This window comes from Nipponia nippon, unplaced genomic scaffold (assembly GCF_047370975.1).
Source record: "Nipponia nippon isolate SJK-2023a ecotype South Korea unplaced genomic scaffold, ASM4737097v1 scaffold_2, whole genome shotgun sequence".
NCBI classification, from domain to species: Eukaryota; Metazoa; Chordata; class Aves; order Pelecaniformes; family Threskiornithidae; genus Nipponia; species Nipponia nippon.
Window position 1 is genome coordinate 75,266,845 of NW_028262336.1, and position 25,695 is coordinate 75,292,539.

The following is a 25,695-nucleotide window of genomic DNA, read 5'->3' on the forward strand; positions in this document are numbered from 1 at the left end:
ACAATTGCAATAAAATGCTACCATTAAATTAGCTCTCAATCTGATTGACTTAGAACTAATGAGTAAGTCAAAATAAAAATTGAGTATAATTTTTTAAACTATCTTAGGTGTAGTCACAGAAAACTCTCACCTTTTGCAAGAGAATAAATAAATAACTCCTGCCTGAAATTTCATCCTTAGGTGTCATGACTTTTTACACTTCCACAATGTTCTTCATTTCTCTGACAGATTTTAGGGGAACATGGCTGGCACATAAATATAGCTGGAAAAAGAGTGCTGTAGAATGAACTCTTCATAAATTATTTTAAAGATTCATTTTACCTCATGATTCTCCAGTAGCTGACAATCATGGGATTAACATTGCTGGCCTGCAGAGAGCACTTTTCCTTATGCAGCCAAGAAACCACAAGACACGAGGCAGGTACTTACTTCAGGTATTTATTGTAGTCCATCAGAGAATATCAAATCCCTGTTTTCAAACCATCAATATACATTGCCTTCAAGGTGTGAGTGAAGGGTGATGAGAGTGAGAAGAACTGATGAACATGACGTAGATTTGTTTAACACATTTTGGATAAAAATGAATTGGACAATTTTAAGTCAGAGCAGTTATAGTTTTATTCTTTATATGGTAAAGCAATCTAACAAACCCAATACCATAAAAATAACTAGAATGAATAAGGCATGTCAAAGTCTTCACTGAGGTGTCAAGTATATATATACATACAGTACTGAATATTAAGCAACAGTGTAAAAGATCGCCCCACACTTTATTACCGTTGTAATTATGAACTAATAAAGCAAGTGTCATCAGTGTTGTCTGAGAGAGAGACACCGAGGATATAAGCGCAAATTTAAATGGTTAGTATCACACTTGTTAGATATGCTTCTTCTGGTACTGGAGCCGATGGCAAACTCTCACTAGCTTCAGTGGAAGGAGGACCAGAGAGGCTGGCGAAGGCGTTTCTGATCCTCCATTGCATAGTCCTCACACAGCATAAATGACATCGTCCAGATTGCTGTAACACTTTTAAACTTTGGATTGAAAGAAGTTACACCGGGGAGTACTTATCCGTACACCTTGGGAATAGTTACCTCACCAAAAATGACTGCTTCTGATCACCTGTCTTTAATACCTGGATTAACGGGCCGTGCGCAAACCACCTATTATGGCACTGTGCATGTCTGCAATGGTTTCTAAGCTGAAGATGGTCACAAATCCTTCACACGGCTTATTATACCATGATGCCAGACCAAGGATCCTCTGTACCGTGAACGGAGAGAAGCAGGAGCAACATATAATATATGCACCTACAGCAGGTGGAGAGAATATGTTTCCCTCTTCCTGTCTGTTGACAGCACAGACAGTTGCGATCTCATGGCATTGGGTGGCAGAGAGTTTGACTCCCTCATTGCTTTCTTGATGGTTCATGCCACAGTAGTTGCTGCAACTGGACACCTACAGCAGATGGTCTGCATATGACTTTGTGTGTTGCATCAGTAAAAGACTTTCCTGACAAGCAATCTGATCTTTTTTTAGCCGAGCTATTGCACTCTCTGCATGGAGAGTTAGTTAATTGTGGATTCTATATTCTAATGCTTTACCAGTCCAATTATGGCAAGATTAATATAAAGGTCAATATCTCTTCTTGTTTAACTGAGAAAAGTATCTTCATTTCTCATTATAAAGACAACTGGAAAAACTGTGTTTTCTAACATTTTTAACACAGTGTTTTTGTGGAGATTCACTGATAAAGAGTTTGCTGTGATTTTGAAAAGAATGCTCTTCAGATCTAATAATCAGAATTAAACTTCCATGTAATGATCAGAATTTTATGTAACGGTGTCTTAACAAAAGCAAAACTTTGGCTAGTAATCAGTGACAATCAATTAGACTTTCCAACAAGCCATTGCAAATTTAAAATATGCACATGAATAAACAGTAGAATAACATTATGAGAGAAATAACTTGCCTTACACTGTCGTCAATGAAAATACGTATTCATTAATATATGTATACTATGAAGCAGGGAAACTAACAAGGTACAATCTGTCTGAAAGCATTATGTGGATAACGTTTGCAGGCAAAAGGCAGGGCAAATAAAACTAGTCTTTAAGAATGCTAGTTATTGTCTCAGTCTGTTACTGAATATTACAATCCTATCCTAAGTCTCAAATGTGTCATAAGCACTAAAAAAGATTTTTCAGTAGGCAGCAAAAGAAAGTATTGATTTAGAAAATAAAATGTACGGCCTTTTTCAAACGCCTTTGTCTAGTAACATAATATTGCACCAGGCAAAATTGCCTTGGCTGAGCAGCAAGGTCTTCTAATACCTATATTTCAGGAAAATGCATTACAAAAAATGAATTTAATAGGAGGTCATTCATTATCTGGTAGTAATTTTAAGGTACAGGAAAGAAGCAGGCGCAGCACTACAAATATATATATATATATATATGTATGTAAATGACTGTTAATACAACCCTTCCAACAAAATATCCCTGCAGTCAAACTTTCCCTACTAATGGACAGGAACACAGCAGTTCATGGTTTAACTGTTCTGTGACTTCCAAATATCATCTTTAACATCCTTGACATGACAAATTGTGAAAGAAACAAGCTTAAGAAACACAGAATTCATTATACGTCTTGAGGGAAGAAATGGTATTTACATTACTGATCACTGCTTTGTGAAAACCACATTAACTGTTGTGCGCTGGACTTAGTAAAGACTCAAGGGGAAATGGAAAAGCAATGGGCTGAACAGTACCGCCTGAGATTGTCTTGAAAATGTCAAACACTTCCCTTCTTTTTATCCACAGGGAAATTTGAATGCATTTCTACTAATCAAAACTTTCTGGAGGAAAGTGTGTGGAAGGGAAGGATGTGATGAAAAAGACCCTGTGGCTGTGGGCGTAATCCATCGGCTATTGTTGTGTCATGTCATTCTTGGGTGATGGACAGTGGCACTATGATCATAAATCTGTAATCCAGTTAAGGGGGGTCAGATGATACCGTTAGAAGTAAGAGCCACTTTTCGTGGATTATGAATTTAATTTTTAAAAACAACACCAAATAGGATGACAGTTTTGATCATCAGTATTTTACCCGATGCATTTTTGAAGAACATATTTTCATAAACATAGAAAAGTTATCATTTAACAATTATTGTAGCCTGAAAGGAAGGAGGTAGGGGTTCTGAAAAGCTCAGCGAGCTTTTACAAGTTTTTTTGTGTTCAAATAAAAAACAAGAAATAATGAAATTCGTAACAGTAAAGCCACAAAATACTACGAACAAGATGCCATCTAGATTACTGTTTTTATCTGGATAGTTGTCTTTTTTTTACATTTTCATTACTAGTACCTTAGATGTTGCCAAATAATATCTGCAGACTCACCCTTTTCCACAGTTATTTCAGAAAATTGCAACAACATTTTTAGAGACACAAGCTACAATCATCTCTAAAGCAGAAGTCCCTGCCTGGGACTCTCCTTGTTAGGTCTGTGTCGAGTATTGTGGTAAATTGAGTCCTTCCAATACATTTTTATAGCATATGCACTTGAAATTTACTTGCTTGTGGCTGTATTTATAGATATATATATGTGTGTATATGTGTAAATAAATGTGTACACAGGGAGAGAGCTGCATGCTCACATGTACTATGAGAGTGTGCCATTCTCAGAAATGTGAAAAGGAAAACAAAGTGGAAGAGCAGGAGACCTAGAAAATCGGACACTGAATGGATGCCTTACAGCTAGGGCTTTTGGTTTCTGCCACATTTCAAGCACCAACCCCCAAAAAATACGTTGGGGAAAGAAGAAGGATTTCCTCATTATGGAGTCCCAAGAGATGGCAGGGGATACAGAGGAAGCTGCACTTAATTATTTTCAGCTTTTAAACAGGTTTTTTCTGTCATAACAATCAGCTATTTTGCAAGAGGTGTGTTAGCAGTTTGTCAGCATTAGCCTGTGTATATTAACCTTGCTTTTTCCACCAACCTCTTAGAAAATGTATATTTTCCTTTCATTGATGCAGTAAGGACTGAGACCGACAAACGACTAAGCGCATTAATGATTAAACCCGAAGGGTATCTTTATCGCAGCTCTCACTCTTGAGGCACTGTATTAATCTGCTTTCTGCTCTTTGGTGATGTACACCTTACTCCTCGCTAACTCTCTGAGCTGGTTTGAGCCCTGCGCACTGTTTTCACCAGCCTTGGAAAGGCATCTGGGATTTCAGGAGAGATCTGTTGAGCTCCATCCCTTGTGCATACGTGCATTGAAGGCAGTTGTGTTGCATGGTCGTAGCTAGGGTAGCTGACAGGTTCAAATGTCTTATAAGGAAGAATATAAACATAACAGCATTGGGCAGCATTCAGAACAACAAATGCACGTTGGTTGTACCTCTAGTTACATGAGGGTTGGTTTGGCCCAGAAAAGAAGTTGTTACACTATGACTTCCCCAAATGGGTTCCCTCTCCAGGCTCCTCGCTCCAGCACTGGCATGAAGAAGAGGTACCGTTGTGCCAACAAGAAGGACAAGAGAGAGTCTGGGCGAAGCCTGGATCCCCCCAGTCTCGCCAGTGGCATCTACCTCCAGGCACTTAAGTGAGGTGCCTAAATGACATGCCTTGTCTTCCCAGGCTGCCTGTGCAGGGAAGAGAGGTAAGGTCCTTCCCAGATAGGGAGGTGCCTGTCTCTTTTGACTGACTGAAGAGACCTAGAAAGACAACCCTGCTGAGCAACGTGCTCCCTGAAGTGCCTAGTGCTAGGTGGGATGACCCAAGGCCCTAAGACACAGCTGGTTTTCATGAAGACAGATGGGGTGAGAGGACAAGGGGCCAGTGGGAAAGGATTTCAAGCCTGAGAGAACGTAGGCATTGGCCATCAGGAAGGTCTCGGTGCTCTTGGCACTGTCACCTCTTCTTGCTTCCAAGCTCTAAGTCTACATGTGGACTGAAAGTGCATTTACAGCTAATAAAGCAGAGCTTTCATAGTCTGTCTACTGTAGTTAGTAATCATAAGGCTGTATATGATTGTAGTGGAAAGAAAAGTCTAGTGTTGCATCCGAAGTTATTATTAATAAAAGGCTATATACAGAAACAAAGTCAATTGCATTAGCCCTACAGAAAGTGATTTAAGGCATTTTACACAAAAAATACTGGGCTCTGTGAAACCTGTTTCACAAACGTATCAAAACAATTGTATATATTTTTCTATTTCTGTCCATGGTACATTACTTCTCTGAAGTTACAAAGTTTCCTTCAAAGTTCAAACTCTGCCTTACTATGCTGCTATATATATATATACACTGCCATATGCTGCTAAATACTGTATATTTGTAAGTAGCGTTTGGAGATAGGAGAACTTGGGATTTTTCTTTAACTTTCATTTTGTTTGGAACGCTCCCAGAATTGAAGCTGTATAATTTAGTTTCAGGTATGATCTATAAGCAGATCTGTAGGGCTTTTTTTTTGTGCCAGATTAGGCTGAAATGTTAAAACCGGATCTGTAGAAAAGCAGGCTTAATGTTTAATGAGATTTTTTCAACCCAACCTTATTTCTGTCTAAAACCAGTTTTATTCTAAACTTGACTTGCATTCAAATACCACCCCTATCAATTCACATTTAACTATGTTAAGTACTAATCTAGAAATACAGCATCAAAACCGGAGCTAACAATTTGCATGCTTTCAAGCGATGTTCATACATCTGGAGTCGTAAAAGTTTAACAAGCAAGTATAAATGTCAATTGATACCCAAATCAAGACATCTGACCTACTTAAACAACACTCTTTCTTTGAATTTGCTGAATGTAACAAAATTGCTAGTGGAAATTAAACGATATTGCTCACCAACAAAACAAAGTAACCTGGGAGGAATTGGTATATAAATGTCCATCATTTTATATAGTTTGACATCTCTGAACATCTGAATGCAAATTCTTCATTTGTAAATTTGTGCTCAGATTAGGCAAAAGTTGAAAAGAAGCTTCAGAATATTTTGGAGATGCAAGCGCTCCCTTCTCCCCCCTCAAGTACATGCACATATTCACAAATTATTTACAAAATATTACTGCAGCCTGAAACTCAACTAATAGCACAAAGCTGAAATCTGAACCCCTCTGACTTCTCTTCGGGCAGATTTTTAAGAGTGATCATCCCTCTGTAGCTCTTACAAGCAGACTACGATTGACCGACTACTTAAAATTAGTCTGTGTTATCTAAAGACTGAAACAGTTAATCTGTGGTTATATTACATGCATATAATGTAATATACACATAGCTAATGTGAAAGTAAATCAAATGAAGCCCAGAAAGTTAAAATAAAATAAAAGGAAAAAAATCCAACCCCAAACCTCAAAACAATCTATTACAGAACTGATATGAATTGTTTCCTGATGTTGTTACCTGTTCAGTTAATCTTGCTATAGACTATCCACAAATTCTTTGCTGTTGGCCTTGCTGGCTCATCAGCACAGCAGATGATAACAAAACACAAACTGTATGCTATGGTTACAAGGAAGAAACAGAATTTTGTCGCAACTGAATGAATGAGCCAAAATGCAGTCTGTAAGCTCTAATAATAGACTAGATTAAAAAGAAGAGTCATCAGGATTTATGTCAGATGATCAAGAACGTACACCTGGCAGAACACATTTAGAATAGAGAATACAAGCTAAAGGTGGAGTCTGATAAAGCCTGAAAAAGCCCAAAAGTAAGTGGACCAAATCTCTTTGTTCCTGCATCCTCTGTCCAAAAAGAGAAGCATTAAGTGCCACCAAAGGCACAGAGATCTGGGGAAGACAGAAAATCCAGTGAACTAAAAATGACTGAAAAGACAGTTCAGCCTGGAGAAGAAAATGGTCATAGGGACACTGGTGACTCAAAACCAGATGGGACATGTGGTACACAGGAGGAGGAGAGCCAGACAGGAAGCTTTAGTTAGAAATGTTTATCATCAGGAAACATGGATTTGACAAAAAGGATTTTTTTTTTTTTTTGGAATGCACTAGCTTTGATGAAACATTCATTTGGAAAGATTTTCCAGGCCCAGGATGATACTTTGATGTGAGGAATGAGGAGAGGAGGGAGGAGAAAGAGCACAGCCCCCCTGTAACCTGGTGTTTGGGGTATTTAGTGGAACATGGGAGACCTCTACAAAACCTTGGCTGAATGACTGGAGTTTGGGCTTTCTCCAAAGCCCCTGTGAGTGACCTTTTCAGGCTTGAGAAGAAAACTCACTAGATGTGTAGTGGAATCGAGCCATTTCTGTGAGACATGTGAAGGACTTTCGTGCCTAAATAATGTATATTTTTAGGAAAAAGGACTACTGACACACAGAGGTCTGTTTTAGGTAGTAAGCTCTTCCTCACACACTGAAAGATACAGAATTAGCCAGCGTACCTGGAAACTAAGAAGAGACAGAGAAACCTTGCAGCAGACTACAGAAACACCACTGACCTGTGAAGCAGTATTTGGGTCTTTGCCATGAACACAAACGTATGGTTATAATCAGATTACACAGAAAATTCACAGACAGTAGGTCGTAAGGAAGAGCTGGACAGCAGTGAGGAGCACCAGCTGTCCCTTGTGTGATTTTATTGTTAATCCCCCACGGTCATACCTATCTGCTGGGTCCCACTGTGAAGTCGCTGCTCCCCTCGCTCATTCCTCAGTGGTCTCTCTAACCACCTCGGAAGAAGATACTCCACCATCGGCAGGGACAACTTGCATGCCCAGGGGGCTCCTTGCTTCAGGTGATCTGCGTGGGGGCTCGGCAGAGCCCTGGAGAGGTATAAAGCAGCTCCAGGAGCTGAGAGCACCAGAACTGTCTAAATGGCTAGCCTCTCAGTTTGAAGAAGGTAAATTTCTTTTCAACTTCCCCAATGCTTGGAGCTGAAAGCCATATACTTCGTATTTTTTTCAAGGAAGAAAATCGTACTGATTTCTGTTTTAGAGGAAGTAGGTCTGTCTTCCCTGGAAATTTGGCTTTAAAAGGTCTTCAGAGGTACTGACAGAAGGTACCCCACTATATCTAAAGAAAACAGTTGCCATTCTGTACCTCTTTTTTGCTAGTGATGAATGGATACTCCCCTTCCCTAATCCTTCTCAAGAAAAAAGACGACTTCTTTTGGTAATGCAGCTGTTCTTAGTTTGATAAACAGACTACACCACTGGATGCTGCCTAGTGCTTAAAGTATTGAGCCTCATGGATTTCCTGGTGCCATAATAAAGGAGGAAAGGCAACAAGAAATTTTTTTTCCAGTGCACCATGAGACAAAAGCCTTTCATGCATGTTACACTGTTAAGTATCAGTGCTACATGATCAAAACTAAAGGTGAAATGAGAGCTGATTGAAATACTGACCCATCTTCTTGAAATGGTTTGATTTAACTGTGTAGACTTTAATCTACAGACAAACCTTTGTGACTTTCTTCAACTTCTGGACAGTCCAGAGACCTTGATTATGGGGAAGCCGGGCAGAAAGACTGCGACTGCTTTGGAGTAAAGTTTGGAAACTTACAGGTGAGGATGCTAATGTCACCTCTTTTATGGACAACGTTGCTGTTTTATTGAGAGTCAGGAAGAAATCAAGTATGAACAGATTCCAGAAGAAAGGACTGACTTTTTTCTCCCTGATTATAGTAAAAATCCTTGTTAATGACAAAGCTTTCATTTGCTTTGTCACGGGGATGGGATTTCACACAGGTGCAATGCACAAGTTTGTTTTACGAACACGTGATGCACGATCAGAATTGTAAACTGTGTAGTCAGTTTAGTAGAAAAAGCAGTGAGTACTGTAAGTGAATGCTTCATGTTACACTGGCAAATTACTCTCAAGTGATTGTATTGGTCAGCAGATCTGAATAGGATAAACTGTTGGAAAATGTTCTGACTGAATTAATCTGAGACTATATCTCTCTTGCCTGGTGCTAGAAGTTTGTTTTAAAAATCAGTTTCAAAGTTCTTGGTTCTCCGTTAGGTCTCCTATGCTTTTTAACACATGAAAAAATGGTTAATATCATATTGTTTATCTTTCATGTCCCCTATTACCATGGTACTCTGGTCTTGATCATTGTTTTATCAAAAAAGGGTCATAATTACACATGTTGATATGATCCTCACAGTCCATGTGAGTAGCTGTAACAGAAGCATTGCCCTTTTCAGTGCATCACCTGCCCTAATTTTCTTGCAAGTATGCATTGCTGTGTCTATTGTGTTTTGACAACATATTCTCAGCCCCACAGCTATGTCTTAGCCTTTGACTGTTGAATTTCCCTTTGAAATTAGGGTTTTTGCAGTTCTATGTGATATTCCACTGCTGTTAACTCTATTCATTCTCACCCAGCAGGTTTGAAAATTTATGGGTTAATACAGTCAATACAGTACATATAACTTTGTAGTCTTTGAAATGTGGATTTCTCCTTAATATCAGAAGTTTGTTTGGGCATTTGTTTCCATAATGAAATCTGCAGAAACATGATTTTCTGAGCAGAATCATTGAAAAATTTTCTGTATTCAGTTTTAATGGATTATCTTTGGAAGTAAATTAAAAACAAAAACCACAACTTGCATCGGTGCTGTAATTTATTTTTCATGTTGAAGTAATAAAAAAGTCTCAGTGAAGAAGTATAGTTACATTTGATAATGCTTCAGGGTTGGTTAGTACACTGAAGGCAACTGCTGCCTGCTGAGACACTGCACGCACAGTCCACCTCCCAAGAACAGCTCTAGCTCACAGCCATTTTGCATGGAAGCTGCTCAAACTGGTTCACACAGCTGTGGGAATTGTCCTTCCTAAAAATCCCGCAGAACTGGGATAATTTGTATGAGTGAGACTCCGATTTTGGGAGCTTTCCATGGACACAGCTCTGTGATGCCTCTTAGGGAATGGGGATAGATCGGCCTTTACCAGAACCCTGAGGCACAGGTTCCTCTGCTTTTCCTCTTTAGCAGGAAATCTTTACCCTCTCTTTCTGATTCTTTCTGATTGTCTTTTTTGAAATGCCTAAGTTTAGCCAGAGTTCAGGTAGTCTGCACTGCAGTTTACAGTAGTGTATACCAAGTCATCAGTAGAAAAATTTGCAGTACAGTGAACGCTAAAAATTTGGGCACAATGTAAAATCAATGTAATTAATATTAAAATGGAAAACCTCACAGGGGTCTACAGCACTGGTTGTGTTATTCATTGCACCTAATTTTTTAAGAGCCTCCACTGTAAAAGGACATAAAATGACAAGAACTTCTGGACTGCAGAGCATAAAGGGTTTACACAATCATAGGATTTTTTCTTAGGACTTAGGTCCTCTTTCTTGACAGGTAATTGTCTTCTTTATCATTTCTTACTTCACTGTCTGCTAACAGAAGAGAAATATTTAAATTGTGGCACACCAAAAATTACCTTAGAAGAATTGCTAATGGATGTAAAGGATGTGCAAATAGATGCATTGGAAATTATGTAGATTCTCGCATTTAAGAACACGAATGCTCTTTCTTTTCTTTCCTTCATTCCCAGTTTCACTTGCTCTGTAGATTTAATAGCTCTCTTAATCTCAGAAAAATGCCATGTATGAAGAGGGTGTTCAACCTTTAGGGACTATTAAAGAAATGTATGCCTAATATCTCACGCAAAGTCATCTCCACCTCCTGACAAGATATCACCATGCATAGTAGGAAAATAAGAGGAGAAATAAGATGGAAGACATAAATTTCTGGCAGAACTCGCAGAAGACAATTGCATTTTGGCAGCGATTAGTCTGGTTTGTTGTTTCACCGGCAGTTTGTAAGATCCAGTCCAAGCAGAGCAGGGCCCCTCCTGCAAGCTCCCCGAGTGAGAACAGCCTTCAGCAAACCCCCTTGTTCTTAGGGATCCCTCTTACTCCTTGCCCATGAGTCCATGGAGGTCTACAAATAGCTGAGAGCACCCTGGACACCCAGTTTGGCTGCACCAGCTGAAAACAGTCATCAGATCACCTAAATGGGGGCCGAGGCTAACACAAAGCCAGCCCCTAAGAGTCCATCACCTCCTTAGCCAGCAGTGTGGAGCAGGTACAACAGAGGACCTGCCTCAGAGGACTTCGTTACCTGTCAATAAGCTTCCAGACCCAGAATAATAAGATGGAAGTAGTATCAGTTACCACTGAATAAACACACAATGGGAAAAATCAAAATGACACTCAACTTCTCCTGAAACAAGGTTGCTGAGGAGGAGAAGCATAGAAAGGGTATGTGGATGGGTAGAAAGAGACGGACCCAGGGAGAGTTTTAAAGGGGTCTCCTTGTAGAAAGCTGCATATGTAAGTTCAGGAAAAAAAAATCAAAGAAAATATCCTCCACTTGGTACCTGCTGTACCAGGGCCAACAAAAAAGCCTGTGAAAATTGGCTTAAACTCTGCTGTTTAACTTCCTGAAGGCATTAAATGCTGAATCACGAGATCCGCTCTAGAGTGAACCATCGGAGCAGCAGGAAGCACTGCTATGGCCAGTGTAAGACATGTGTGATCTGAACACCTAGCCAACGCCTCCTGCACACTAGGCTGGGCCAAGAAGAATAGATCATTATACTCTGAAGTAAACAAACAAATGGGAAAAAAAGAACGGAATACAAGTGGCTCAAAACCTATGCTTTTTGTTATTAGACATACTATATAGATAGTTTGTAAATACTTTTTGGTAAAAGTGCCTAAGTATACTTTATCCTAATGTGCTGTGTGTTTTCTACTTTGATTTCATGCCTAAATCGATAGCTAATTATAATTTGACAAGAAAAAGAGATTGCAATGGATATGATCTACCTGCTCTGCTGTTAAATTGTAATGTGGTTGGCTGGCTTTACAGTGTTTCCATAATTTGTCTACACCATTTCCAGAGTCACCATAAGAATCAGGAAATAAATTTCTGGTGAATCATTTCAACACCACGCAGAATTGTCACAGAAGCCCTTTGTCTGTGGCTGATGGAAGAGGGAAGGTTTTGATGTTTAATTGTTGACACTCATTTGTCCAGGATTTAAACAGCTTCCACCTCCAGTCTTACGACCAGATGCAAATTAGGGAAACTCTCTCCAGGAACATGGTCATTTAGGCAATGATTATTAAAGCAATGTATCCTTGAAGAATATGAGAGTACAGTTGCCATCACAAATAACATCCGTGTCCTTCTCTAGGCCTATCACACAAACTCACATGCTCCCCACGAATACACACATGTGAGAGAGGTTTTCTCCCCCACCCTGCTAACCTGTTAAGAAATGGACAACTGGATATGTAAAAAATTCTCTTCTTTGATTTTCGTGCTCACCAGTCATTAAAGGGTTACTTTTCAGAGCAGCACAAAACAAGAAGAGCTGGTTGACCAAACATTTTTTTTCTTACAAAGAAGTGTCAACCCTGAGCTTGTAATTAAGAAGTTAAAATCTGTGATTTATATATATTTATATATATAAAAATAGATGATCATACTAAGACTAAAAAAGTGAAAGAAATCTCCATGTCAGTACTATATATTTGCTTGTTCTGAAATTTTGCAGAAGAAATCCTTGTGATACTGAAATTAACTGATATGAAAGATGTAGTTAGATGTGGAACACACTACTCATCTGGTCGCTGCTAGTCCATTAGAGAATTGCCGTCTTGGTAGGATAATGAACATTGTAGCAGAAAGTCCTAATCGATGTCAGAACAGTGACAAAAGGAAAGAGATTATATCACAAGAGATTATTTTCTGTCCGAAGCCTTGAGGAGAGATTTGTCAGGAGCGTTGTTTAGCATTACCACGACGGCTGATGGCGAGCTAAGTGGAAATCTGTGCCAATTGTATAACATGGATAAATACTAAAACAAGCTAGGTGAAATCGTGCTACTACTCATTTTTTTTACTGGGCGTTAAGATTTAAATCCTAAACAACTGTAACATGATATTCTGAAGCTAGTGGAGTTACTATCATACTAAAAGATAAACTTATTTTTCAGCTTCTCTACCTTCATACCAATCTGATGTGGCTGGCAGATGGAGTGCAAGACATTCACCGTTGAGACATACTTTTGTGTTGGAAAAAAAAATCCAGACTTCCTCCCTACAGCAATGATCATTCTGATGACCTGAATCATCCTACAGAAGTTCCTAAAGGAAACCTGGCTGTCAGTGAAGAACGGTTGCATTTTTTTTGTTTCTTTCTTGTCTTTTTTTGTTTCGTTGATATTCTGTTGAAATGCAGCAGCCTTGAGTCAGGCCTGATTCAGAAAGAAAACGGTTTTCTTGGTTTCTTCCCCCCTCTTTTTTCTCGGTAGGGAAAAACACACACTGTAGGATCCTTTTTTACTTTTGCAGCATAAAAGGAAATGAAGCTCAGAAAGTCTCCTGTAATAAAGGTTTGAGAAAGAATTCTCTCAAGAGTGGATATTGTCTTCAGAGATATCTGAAAAAAGCAGGAAGCAGTTCAGTCTGGCACCTGGTACTCTTTGGGAAAACAAAAAAGGGAAGCAGGTTGCAGTACTGCTCTCTTCTCATAGAAAACTGCAAGTGTTTGTGGCATGGTCCATTGTCCAAGAGTATAAGAAAAGAAGAAAGTTGGTTGTTTCTGTAGCTAAAACACAGTTTCTCCGACCAGATCCAGGATTATCTCCACTGTCTCTGCAGTATGAGACTGATGAAGACGACGAGCAACGTCTGCAGTGCCTGGCCAGGCTGCGTGGCTGAAGCCTCCACCTCCCTCCTGTCGGAGTCGACCGGTGGTGCTTCGGTGGTGATGAAATCGAACTCAGTGGGACAGATGTCGTCCGTACAGCCGCTTCCGCTGCCCGAGCCGCTTGTTTCGTCACCTGGCACAAAGGAGTGAGGGAAACAACATGAGGGCCACGGGTTACAGCGTTCATCCCTTTTTTCTGCTCCCGTTCCACCCGGCACCCTGGTGGGGATGAACACCTTGGGAATGGGAAAGTGTTGGAACTGCTAACTTTCATTCAGTAAAGCACCCAAATGAAAGCCATTGTGATTTAATTAGGTGCTTAAATGCCCTTCTGACAAAGGAGCAGACTGCTGGCATTATGGAAAGCCCTCAGGGTCTTGATGTATTTGACATGAAGATAAGCAAGAGAAGTGAAAGAAACAAATATATAACTGGAATTTCATGGGACAGAAAAAGACTTTTTTTTATGTTGCCAGCAGCACAGACCACAAAGACCAAAGCAAGCTATTCTAAGGGAAGAGATTTATAAATGTGTTTCAAAAATATACTTATTTAATGGCAGTTAATGGTTTCTTACTTGTATCCTGGAAGTTGACATCATTTCCATTATACGCATTCTTCAGTTTGTTAGTCATGACACGTAAGGCCATGATTTGTTGTCGAATGAAGGTGTCTGGCCTTGTGATGTCCACATCGACTTCTGGATTGTTGATCTGGTTGGTCAAGCCATCATTCATAATCTCAGGCAAGTATCTATATAGTAGGATGAATGATTAGTTTAAAATGCAATAAGTTTCAGAAATAAAAGACTGTATAGTAAATGCTGTGCTAAGCAATTTGACACTGATAAGGATTACAGTTCTTAAACAGCTTCAGTGAAACTATTTTAAAAATATGGTTTTTAATTTTACAGACTCTAAAGGCTCTTTTTAGTAGCTCAGCTGCATGGAGGTCAGAAAGGATTTAAGCTCTCCAGCCTCCTAACTCTCCACATACTCCCCAGCAAGTTCACTGGCTCTGTGAACTATGGAAGAGGTTCACCAGCCAGCAGTAAGTCACTGCATGTTCAGATCCTCTACTGATATGAATGGTTGCACACTAAATTAAGCATCTAACAAACAGTGCATTCTTCTGTTTTTATTTCTTTCTGCTTAAAAATTATGAACTCCTTTGTTATATATAGCATATTTGTTGTTCTTAGATAGTTCAGAAGCCTATCCTGGGGCATTATGGCTCTCTTTGTTTAAAGGAAGCACTTAATTAATTTTCTTCTCCAGTTCTTCCTTGCATCCCTTTTTTGACCACCGTGAGCAGCATCTCCAGCCTATCTGACATCCAGGCCCATAAACGGCGTTGTGAGTTTACCAGATTCCAGTGTTCTCTTTGAAACAGGTTATACTTGCATCTGCTATGTGCTTTGTGCATAATGTATTTAAGGTATGGCATTTCCTATCCATCCACACATCTGAATTTTAATTCAAGCTCTTAGCTTATCATTTCCTGATTACTGCAGCATTCCCTTCTCTGACCTTGGCAAATGCAGTCTTAGGCTGCTCACAGGCAGCAAATATGCTTTTGCAGGTATCTCTCCCCTACAAAAATCAGCCCATGCCTCCAATCATCCTACGGTAAAAGTCTTCATCATCTTTCGTTAAATATGCACACTTTGTCCCCTTCTGCTCTTTATCCTCGGGAAACTCTCCTTACTGACATCTGCAAAGCTATCTTTTTTCCTACTTTGAATCTCTGTTAAAAATTATCTGTGCATGTTACAGCTGGTAGGCTGATAAAGGGCTGACATTATTTCTCTGTGCTGGCATGGTATCCTGAGCAAATAGTCTGTGCCCGCTTCCTTGTTCTCTCTTGTCTGTATTTACCAGCTATCTTTGTCTCCTATATAGACTGCAAGGGATTTGGGGCAGATCTACCCTTTGTTCATGTTCTTTATCAGGATAGGATCTATTCTGTAATTAGTTTGCGTACCAGGCTATCCTACTGATGTTTGTGGGACTCCTCGTGTGGGTATGTGCTCAGCCAGTAATGATAACACAGTCTAGCTTACTAATGGCAAACTTTCATGATGCCTGGTACTGAATACAGTTTAAGTGTATTTTACTTCAGTCTCACTTGTGCCAGCCCAATTCTCTATTAATAATCAAATTTGGTGCTGGTGCCAGTGTTATGTTCATATTGGTCTGGAAAATAAATATATCCCTTAAAAATAAATGTGAAAGTAAGGGAGAAGAAAGGACTTTCTCTGCTGAAGTCATGGTTAAGGTTTTGTATTGCTTCTGGACAAGTTTTGTATTGCTTCTGGAGGTTCACAAAATGATGACTGCTTTGCTGCATCAGGGAAGGGTTTAGTCTCATCATAATAGGTACTCGCTTTGCAAGATGAGACTCATTTGTCATCAGTGGCCTTTGAAAGCTTACATGAGAATAATCTTGGGGGAGTGTGAACATATAGGAACAAAACACGACTGCTAAAAATACCCAGCCTCTAACTGCGTGTCCTGTTGTTTCACTAGTACCATAATGAGAAATAACAATGCTGCAGGAATCCCATCCAGACTCCTGTGGTACAGGCTTAACTACAGTGAGAATACAGAGCCACCTCCCTTAGTACAGAGGACTGGCAGACCGCAGTGTTATGAATCACCAAAGATAGAAATTGGAAATAATTCCGCAGAGCTGCCTGGAGGCAGCAGGATGGAGACCTTGGCAGGCAGGGAAGCTCTGGGCTGCAAAGGAACAGGACCTCCATCTGTCACACGTCTCTACAAATGAAATGGCTGCTGCAGATACATTACTCAGCCTATAAGTAAGTCAGCGATTTCAAGGTGCAGTTGATTAAAAAAAGTAAGAACGTCAGAATTGCCCTACCAGCTCAGAGAGGGTGTCCATCTTGCCTGGTATCTAGTCCGTGACAATGGCCATAGCTGTTAGCAGCCAGAAGTGATTTGAAATTGCTGAGCATTCATGTGGATTGTTTGCCTTGTTTATGAAGGGTTAGCTGCTCTTTATTGCAAGCCATCCATGAGAAGCTATGGCTAGCTCTGAACAGCAGTTCATGGGCTTTCTTTGACTGATTTATGTTTGATTTCATCTTGTCTTATTGTCAATAATAAAAGAAGAATGTACTGACTTCTTAGTAAGCTTTTCATATGCAGAGAATATGAGTTAGTCTGGAGATTTAAAGCAGTTAGAGAGTGCTCTGGTGTGTGCTTTTTCTTGAGGTTCATATTCTGCACTGTGATCAGTGTGGATTTGGTGTCCTCCTGAAGACCATCTAAGTTTAAATGGGCCAGCCTATTCAGTCGCAGGAAGTGATTCAATCAATCTGTCACCTTCTCCCCCCCCCCCCCCCCCCCATATCTGCCTGAGGATCTGGTGATCCCCAAAGCATTCCTGGCATGGAGGGGTTAACCTCTCAGGAGAACGGTCCAGTGCACCTCACCTAGATGTGTAAGGGAGCCATACTGGATGTGGGTGACAAAAAATCCATTACCTTATGATTGCCTAAAGGTTAGGTGGCTACTTAAATTCCCAGGCGAATGAGCCTCTGGGCATTTAGGGCATAAGAGCAAAAGAATTAGAGAGGCTGAGGATTCATCTTTCAGTTTATAAAGATACTAAAACTTGTATGTCTAAATGCAAGTGTCTGTATATGAGCAGAGTCCCACTCTCACCAGATCTAGGCAACGCAAGATCTAGTCAAAACTAGCCAGGAGTTTATTCGTCAGTGGAGAGGGGACAGCTGCTGGAGTCCCCCGTGCCTTTGGCCAGATGACTAGTTCATTAGATTTCATCTGCTGGGATTTAGTTGCACAAACACAGACATCTGGTGCCATTTGAATGCTCTTGGTTATTCCTCCTCTTCTCATTACTAGCCTTGAAAGGTGTGGCTTTCCCATAGGTCCTGCATTATATCTACAGGCTTGAGGGGGGAAGAGCTTGTACATCTGGGGCATCTAAAATTATATTAGGTGTCTTTCTTTAGGCAGCTGAACTGAGTCTTGAGTGACACTTTGGCCACCGGCAGATATGCTGCTTGGTGTCCTGCCGCCACTCCAGGAGGGTCTGAATATCCCAGAGGTCCAGTGTCTTATTTGCCAGCTCCATGGAAGTGTCTTGACTATTCAGACCATCTCATGTATCACTAGATAAGTGTGTTTAGGCAGTTGCAAACTGCCTCATTGACTACACTGACAGGATATTGGGGCTCTCTTCAGGCACCTTAACATTGGTGATTTTTAAAATACTCTAGCAGTTCTTGCCCAGGCTCTGGCCCAGAAGAGAGGTAGTGTCCTGTGTCATACTCATCTCAGTCATGCCGGTGAGTCTCCAATGACACTACTCTCACTTGGGCAACACAAATGACTCCTTATTGTCTCACCCACAGGCATCTATATTTAAATGCATGAATTTACATGTCTGAATATGAAGCTGGATTCTGCCCTCATTACTGACCTAGTTCACCTGTTTCCTCAGGAGAAAAAACAAAAGGCAGAAAAGCCTATATTGAATGTAAATACCTTTGAATTGTTTTCCTTTCTTGAAAGGACTGGTACAGATATGGGAACATGCAGCCCAAGGTGTTTTGTGAGTGACAGCTTCTGAGAGGCAGCCCGGCACATGTTCTGACAAAAGCATTTTGATATGCATAGGGTAGGGTTAAGTCACACTGAATAGGAAGCCATGTCTTGGGACCACTTTTTGACAGAAAATTTGTTGCTGGCTGGGCAAAGTTGTTGAACACAGCTGCTTTTGCTGCAGTTCTGTAAGTGGAGACACCCCTGTGAATTTTAAGCTTTGCTGCTGCCGCTTCTGCTCTCATTAATGATCTCTTTGTACGCCTGGCCATTACAAGAACTGTATGCCCATTATAAATGAAAAGAAGTGCCAGCCTGAATCAGTGTCTGTTCTTTGCATCCTCCTAGCCAAAAAAAAAAATCAGCTTTCTTAGCCCTCTGAGTATAGAGAAGCTGAACAATACTGTTTGTTTTCTGCTGTTTGCTCCTTGCTCAGCTATGTCAGAATTTTAGCATAATTTACATTGTTCTCTAAAATATTAATGCTTTCAGTTCCTTTTAGCCTTTCCCCAGCTCTTGCTTGTCTCAGCAGACACAACAAAGATGTTGTTTGGCACATCATAGCCAAGCAGCACAACGCCTATTTAAAACCACTTTTTTTTTTTTTTTTTTTTTTTTTTTTTTATATCTAGTTAATGTTCCAGGGTGTCTGCTTCTTTTTCAAGTCTAAAAACGACGGCTGAATCTTTCCGGTCATTTATATAAAGGCTGTAGCTATGAAAAAAGAACAAAAAAGGAAGAATCTTCTGGTTTTTAAAAGATGTCTGCCTTAAGGGGCAGCATTCTCCATATTTTGCTGCCGCAGCAGCTGCTTACAGTACAACTGGAGCATCCCACCTAGGCAGTACTGGAGTTTTTCCAAGTGCACAGAATTGTAGGCAATAGAGTACAAAATACAGCACAGGCCTACTCAGGCCGGGCTGGGTGTAGGCAGTCACATCTGGTCCAGAAAGATAAGTGCGGTGGAAAATTGGCTTGTTTGGCTAACTAGATCACCTCATCTGATTCTGTTTGCTCAGGAGGTAATCCCCATAGGATATTTTCAGCTTGTTTTTTTTTTGCTCCATCTTGGAGAAAAGCTCGAGGAGACAGAAGGAGAGGGAGGAAATGGCTCATCTGCCAGTTTTTTGGAAGGAAAAAGCTGAAAAAATAAACTAGAGCCATCAATTAAGAACAGGCAGTTTTTGCACTTACCGAGAAGTGGTTTATTCACACTTTCACTGGTGGTGCTAAATGATTATCTTTGCCTACCTCCAGGTAAAGGACATTCAACTCATTCTTACTGCAAACCTTGCTGGTCAGCAATGAGCAACTTTCCCAGGGCATGCACTGATCTGGTGAGTCTTTCTTCCCACCTGAATTTCACCAGGAATTAAAGGCTCTCTGCTGGGGAAGCAGGAGAAGAAGAAAATTTCAGGCCGGCTGAGACTGTCCTGTGTTCGTTTTGGTGAAATACCTTGTAGTTTTGACCTAGATGTTGAAAATTGCAGTGTTAATTTTTCCTTTTATTCCTTATCTTTCTCTTTTTTTTTTTTTGTTTATAATTATTGTCTATCATCTCATATGTAATTCTATTTCTTCTTTGCTGTACTTGGAGGAGTGATAGGTTCCTCATGGAAAGGAATGCAGGTCTCATCCCTTCCATAGATTACAGCCTTCCAGAGCTAAGACATATTAGTAGGTCTATAGTCCCGGTGGGCATGAGGACCAGGATGATAGTGCGTGAGCACAATGTCTCACATGGGTTGGTTGAAACGAGTCGGCTGAGTTGGCTGGAGCAATTCAAGCTCCTTCTGAACACCAGAGTGGCTGCAGGTTTGGTTACTGTTCTCACTTCAGTAAAAGTCACTTATTCAAGGGCTAATACCTTGGATTTGGTTTAACTCCTAAAACCTGAATGCCATCATTCCTGGGAAAATTTCTTAATTTCTGGAGAACAGTGAGGAGGTTATCAGCTGTTGTTAAGAATTTATCTGCATATAGGGAAGGAGCTAAACTTTTGAAGTTTGGTCTTAATGATGTTTTTTAGATCCTAAATATCTTTAAAAAATCTGTCTCTGTGCAGCTGGCAGAAGACATTAATTCTTTAAACATAAAACTATGTTCTTTTGTGAATACTGATATGATGGGGAAGTCCTGTTGGGCATCTCTCTAAAAGGCACTTTGTCTGAAGTAGCTATTATTATTATTTTTAATATGGATTTTTCAAAAAAAGGGGATTCGTCCACCTAATAAATGTTTTCCCATTTCCACAGCACTTGGTTTCTACCTGATGTGACCTGATTAAAACAATTCTTCGTACAGGATCAGCAACGAGCCAAGTGCACCCTTCCAGAACGCCAAATGGATGACTCTGTTATCCCATGATTATGCGTGAATTGGCGACCTTCATTTAGTGACCTGGTGTCCCTGTAAATTAATCATGGTAGCAAAGCGATATCTGGGGAGTGTAATAACCACAGCGACCTTGGTGTAATTCCTCTCTCAGGAGAAAGCCTAGCTTTCATTTTCTGTGATCTCAGATTTGTAACTTTTTTTCCCTGTAAAAGCCGCATCAAAAGGTGATGTGTAAAATGAAACATGAGGCGTAATGTCTATCTGGCAGTTCAAAGCTTCTAAGTCTTTATACCACCACAGGATCTGATCAAAACCCAGCAATAATCTCCTTTCTCAACAGTAGCCAACACCATGATGTCTTCTTATTTGTAGTATTAATGTCTAGGAAAACAGGAGGTGGCTAAATTTCCTTTTTTTTCTATCATGAGCTGTAATATTCTCTGGAAGTCAAAGTGCAACTCTTCATACAGCACAGGGGTGCTTATGACAGGAGACACAGTGAACGCAAGTAGATACATGCATATTGGTCAGATTTTGCCACCCTTGTTCTTGCAAACTAGTGTTTATATCAGACACTGATCAGTATGATCAAGGAAACATTTATGGTTTTTCTTTGGGCTGCAGTAAATGTCCTTGTTCACCAGTCAAGAGGTGATTTTGCATCTGAAGGTAGTTATTGTCAATAATATTTTCAATATTATTTCATATACAGGGTTCACCAGTCAAGAGGTGATTTTGCCTCTGAAGGTAGTTATTGTCAATAATATTTTCAATATTATTTCATATACAGGCCATGGCATTCTATGGTATCTCTCTGATTTATTACTATTCTCTCCACTTGAAGCATTTATTGAATTCTGTTATTAAGACTATGACTATACATTTCCTTTGTGAATGGATATGAAATAGAAACTGGGCAGAGGAGCAGTGGTTGGGCCTGCTGAGACTGTTTTTTCAGGTGATGCTTTGAAGCTGTGATTCCACATCCAGTGAAATGTCTGTGTTAATTTAATCAAGGAGATTATCAGCAGAGGATAGCTTTTCTCAATGGCTCCAGAACATTAATCTCAGAAGGCATAATGAAAATAACCAAGCTTCTCATAAGATAAATACTGCAAAAGGAGAGTGAAAAACTACATGCATAAAATGCACCTCCGTAACTCCAACACATGTGGAAGCTGTGCCAGACCCTTCAGTGCAGGAGCAGAAAACAGCTGAAAAGTATCAGCTAGACATCGTACAAACACTAGCGTTGGTCATGGAAACCAGGAGGGATATTAGCAGGTTTGTTTGACTGCTCTTTTGTAGAATGAGTAGCACATATCTCTCTATGTATTATTAATGCATTTATCCTGATGTGATGCATGGTATCCAGCTGGGAGGCCTGGAAACTCTGTTTAATTGTTGCAGCACATCAGCCTGGGGTCATATCTTACAAAGCCCACCAACAAGAAAAGATATTATAAAGGAAGATAAAACCACGTTTTTATTTCTCTCTTCACACTGTTCCTTTGTGATGAGTCTTGTAATAGCCAGACGTTCCTCCTAGCAGCCTTTCTTGGAGTCCCCAGGGGCTTTCTCTGGATCTGGGACTTAGGAACTGAGCAGTGACCTGTGCTTTTGGAGAGATTTGTTCCTGTGTGTCCCAAAGTGGGTTCAGTGAGCTAGCAGCATCCCCAACAGCCCTCTGCTCTCATCTGTAAAATGAATTTTGTAGTAAGGCTAGGAGAAAGGGCGTGTGTTCAGTGCAAAACTTCCCCCTGTAAACTCTGTGTGCCTTATAAAAATGGTTAGATGATGGGGTGGGTGTAATCTATCTATGTATCTGTCCATCCATCCGTTGATCCATCCATGCAAAATGACATATAACAGGTTTGTGAGTTTTTTCCCATGTTGTTTTATTTTCACTGAGTTTTTACATTTTATGTGCTTGTCTCACTTTTTTTGTTGTTTTTTTTGGTATGTTTGGGGTGCTTTTTTTTTTTTTTTATTGGCTCATTTTTTGATTCTGGATGGAAAATAAAGATTCCAGTCCCTGAATGCCAGAAAGTATCACTGCTCCCCAGATTCAGCGCTCACCACTCAAACCGCTCCATTCCTCCGGTCTCCCCAAAAGCACAGGCTACTGCTGCAGACCTGAAACCTGACTGCCCCTGGTGTGGCCCTTGAGCCAATTCCTCTCTCTCTCTCTCAGCAGGGATAACCAGATCCTCTCCTCTGTCAGCTGATGAATCCACACTGGGACCTTTGGAGACACCTGCTCATCTGCCAGCTCCAGCCCTACCACAGCCAGAGCCAAGCAAACTTCAAAATTAAAACTCACAGAAAACTCATCACAAACAAGGGCAGATGACGACAGTATCTCTGATGAAGTAACATAAGGTCAAGGCTTCTACACAAGATAAGTAGGAGTGTTACATTTATTCTCTGCTGGCTGTTTTTCAGTGTTTTTTGTTTTTTTTTTTTTCCCAGCAAATAGCCCTAAGCTTTGCCAGCCAATAGCAAATAGAGCTGAAATTCCAATTTCTGTTTCATCCCAGTAGGATATCCTGGGAGTGCAATTGCTTCACAAGCTGTCAGTCCCAACACAGGGATGCTAAATGGAGCTAAAGAGCTCTTTGAAATCTCGATATAAGTTATCCTTCTGGAGCTGAACCAATGAACGCTTTTCGTGTTCACATGCTGACACGCTGTGCACATTTACCCTGACTCACACACTGGCTTTAATGGCACCTTGACAATAAGTAATCTTGGCTACAAGCTGCATGCGGACAATTATGTGTTCTCCCCATTTCTGTTTCACTCTTATAAACAGTGTTGTGAAAAGCTTGTTGTCCGTTTCGTGATTGCTTCAGGCTGGATGGGGATTTGGACCAAGTGTGGTGGAGAGGGGTCCACCTCACCTCGCCTTGGTGTGGCCGTTCCAGCAGTCCTCCTCGATTGACGGACCGGCCGTCACTCGCTCATCCTTGCAGATTGTGTAGGGTAATGTTGACCAGAACTTTTTAGAGAGCTTTAGCTTTTCTTTAATGTCTGTTACCTGATTAAGAGACAACGAGAGGGAAAACAGGTTAAAAACATCAGCCACGCTAACTATAGTGTTAAATAATAGGTTGTTTAATTCCATAATGGTGATGGTGGTGAAGGTTAAAAGGGCTGAAGGTGCTAAAACTTAAATTCCTGTATTTATGAGCAAGGCACTCAGCATTTGGGTTCGAAGAGTACAAATAATCAAAGTCACCTTTTTCCACAGGCAAGACATTAATAAAAAGCGTGTTACATCTTGCTCTTTCTAGTCTCCATTTGTCTCAGGTTTTCTAAACATACATCTTTCTAAGAATTAATATGCCTCACAGTCTGCTGAATGTAAATTCAGTTAAACAGTGTACATCAGATAAAATGCCTCACCCACCAACTTGGTCATGCCTTAGATAAATATTATGTTTAGACCTACATGCACAGGTTTTAAAAAATTATGCAGTGCTGAGCTGATGTTGAACTGATTTAAGATACATAGGCTGAATACATTGCAGTACATTTGGATCTCAGTAACAGCGAGAAGTTTGTGTACATACAGAGACTATATCCATCTTTGCTGTTAGGTGTAGATAAGTATCTGTAGTTGGATACAGACTTCATTTTCATGAAATGTTGGGGCAGTAACGAAACAGTTTCTTTACGTTATAAACTCCTTGAACAATAATTTAATTTGGCATGGTTCAGACAGCGAGCAGGAACAAACTGAATTTCCAGCACCAACTTAATAAATAAATGGCTAAAATGTTATCAGTTCTTGTTTTGCTTTTGGTTTACTAGAGTGGAAAAATCTACAAGAATAGATAGAAAACACAACAAAGGACAGAGTACAAAGGATGGTGCCACTGTTGTTCTTATGGAAACAGATGCATTTCACATTAAGTTGTAATAGGATTTAAGGGAGCTTGTTGAATAGCTTTCAAAGGAGAATGCCGAGCTTTATTCTTTAAAAAAACAAGAAATAAAAGCTCTCCATTCCTCCATTCAGTTTTGAGATTGGCCTTTAGATTGTTGAGGTACAATATTGTATTTGGCTATTTATCTCTTTTATCTTTTGTTCTGAAGACATGATAGCTCTCTGAGCAAATGGCCCACGCTGCTTTCCCGTGCTTGAACTCTGAGGAATGTCACTTTATAAGCCAGGAGATAGAAACAGCCAGGGATGTTATTTCAGAAGCACCGTCTGCATTTTCATCCATAAGAAATAAGTAGGACAGTATTTGGCTGCATGAGCTGTTGACAGTGTTTCTTGCCATGATAGACACCTTATAAATCTCCACACTCCTTGCCAAGCCCTAGTTGCTTTGTTTTCATATGAGATACTAGCAGCATTTGCAAGCCTTTAAAGTCTCACTAGGGGAGCCCTGTCAAGCCAAAAATTAAATTCCAGCGAATAGACCGTGGGCAAGCCTTCAGCAGAAGTGGGGATGGTCTCAGGAAGCCTGCCGTTTCTGATGCCTTTGGTCCATGGGACCATGGGCAGGCAGCAGCCTCACCTGTTCCACTTCTGCCCACGCTGACAGTAAAATCCCCAGGGTCTGTACTGGTACAGCTAACCAGCGCAAGCAACTCAGTTCAACTGCCCAGTGTTCACGGAGAGGTGTGTAAACTCTTGTTAAGACCACCGTGCAGTAAATCAGATAGACAGAGAAATCCTATAGAAAATGTAGGGGGGAGGGTCTATAGGGAGGAGTGTCCATTCATATAAGCTTGAGGAACATGAGAGTCAAAGGAACAGATTTTCTCATTTATTGCTTGTGCCTGGATAACTATTTACACAAGCAATCTGATTGATATCGGTGATGAGTAATTAGTTTTCAGAGCAGTAACTTCATTGCTATCTGGAAGTTATTTTAAGCTATTCAAAACTCAGATGTTGAGAGTTATATTCAGATTTCTACCATAATAAAATTACAGCTGGTGTTCAAGGACTGCAGACTTCTGTTTTGAACCACAAGTGAGTCGACACCCCTTGTAAGGGCTGTAATTTAGAGTACAAACCTTGTGTTTTCATAAAAGTCAGCAAAAGAATGGAGAGAG

The 25,695-nt window shown here is 40.3% G+C and overlaps 1 protein-coding gene across 2 annotated transcripts in view; it reads right to left on the minus strand.

The window, feature by feature from the left end:
• Positions 1-526: 526 nt before the first annotated feature.
• Positions 527-25,695, minus strand: part of GPC6 (glypican 6) — a 773,103-nt gene continuing 747,934 nt past the window's right edge. For both annotated transcript variants that reach the window (XM_087757955.1, XM_087757954.1), the window contains 3 exons: positions 23,523-23,659; positions 14,268-14,443; positions 527-13,823 (listed from right to left, as the gene is read on the minus strand). In XM_087757955.1, coding sequence (XP_087614081.1) covers positions 13,621-13,823; positions 14,268-14,443; positions 23,523-23,659 — 516 coding nt within the window. In that variant the 3' untranslated portion in view covers positions 527-13,620. The remainder of the gene's footprint in view (positions 13,824-14,267; positions 14,444-23,522; positions 23,660-25,695) is intronic.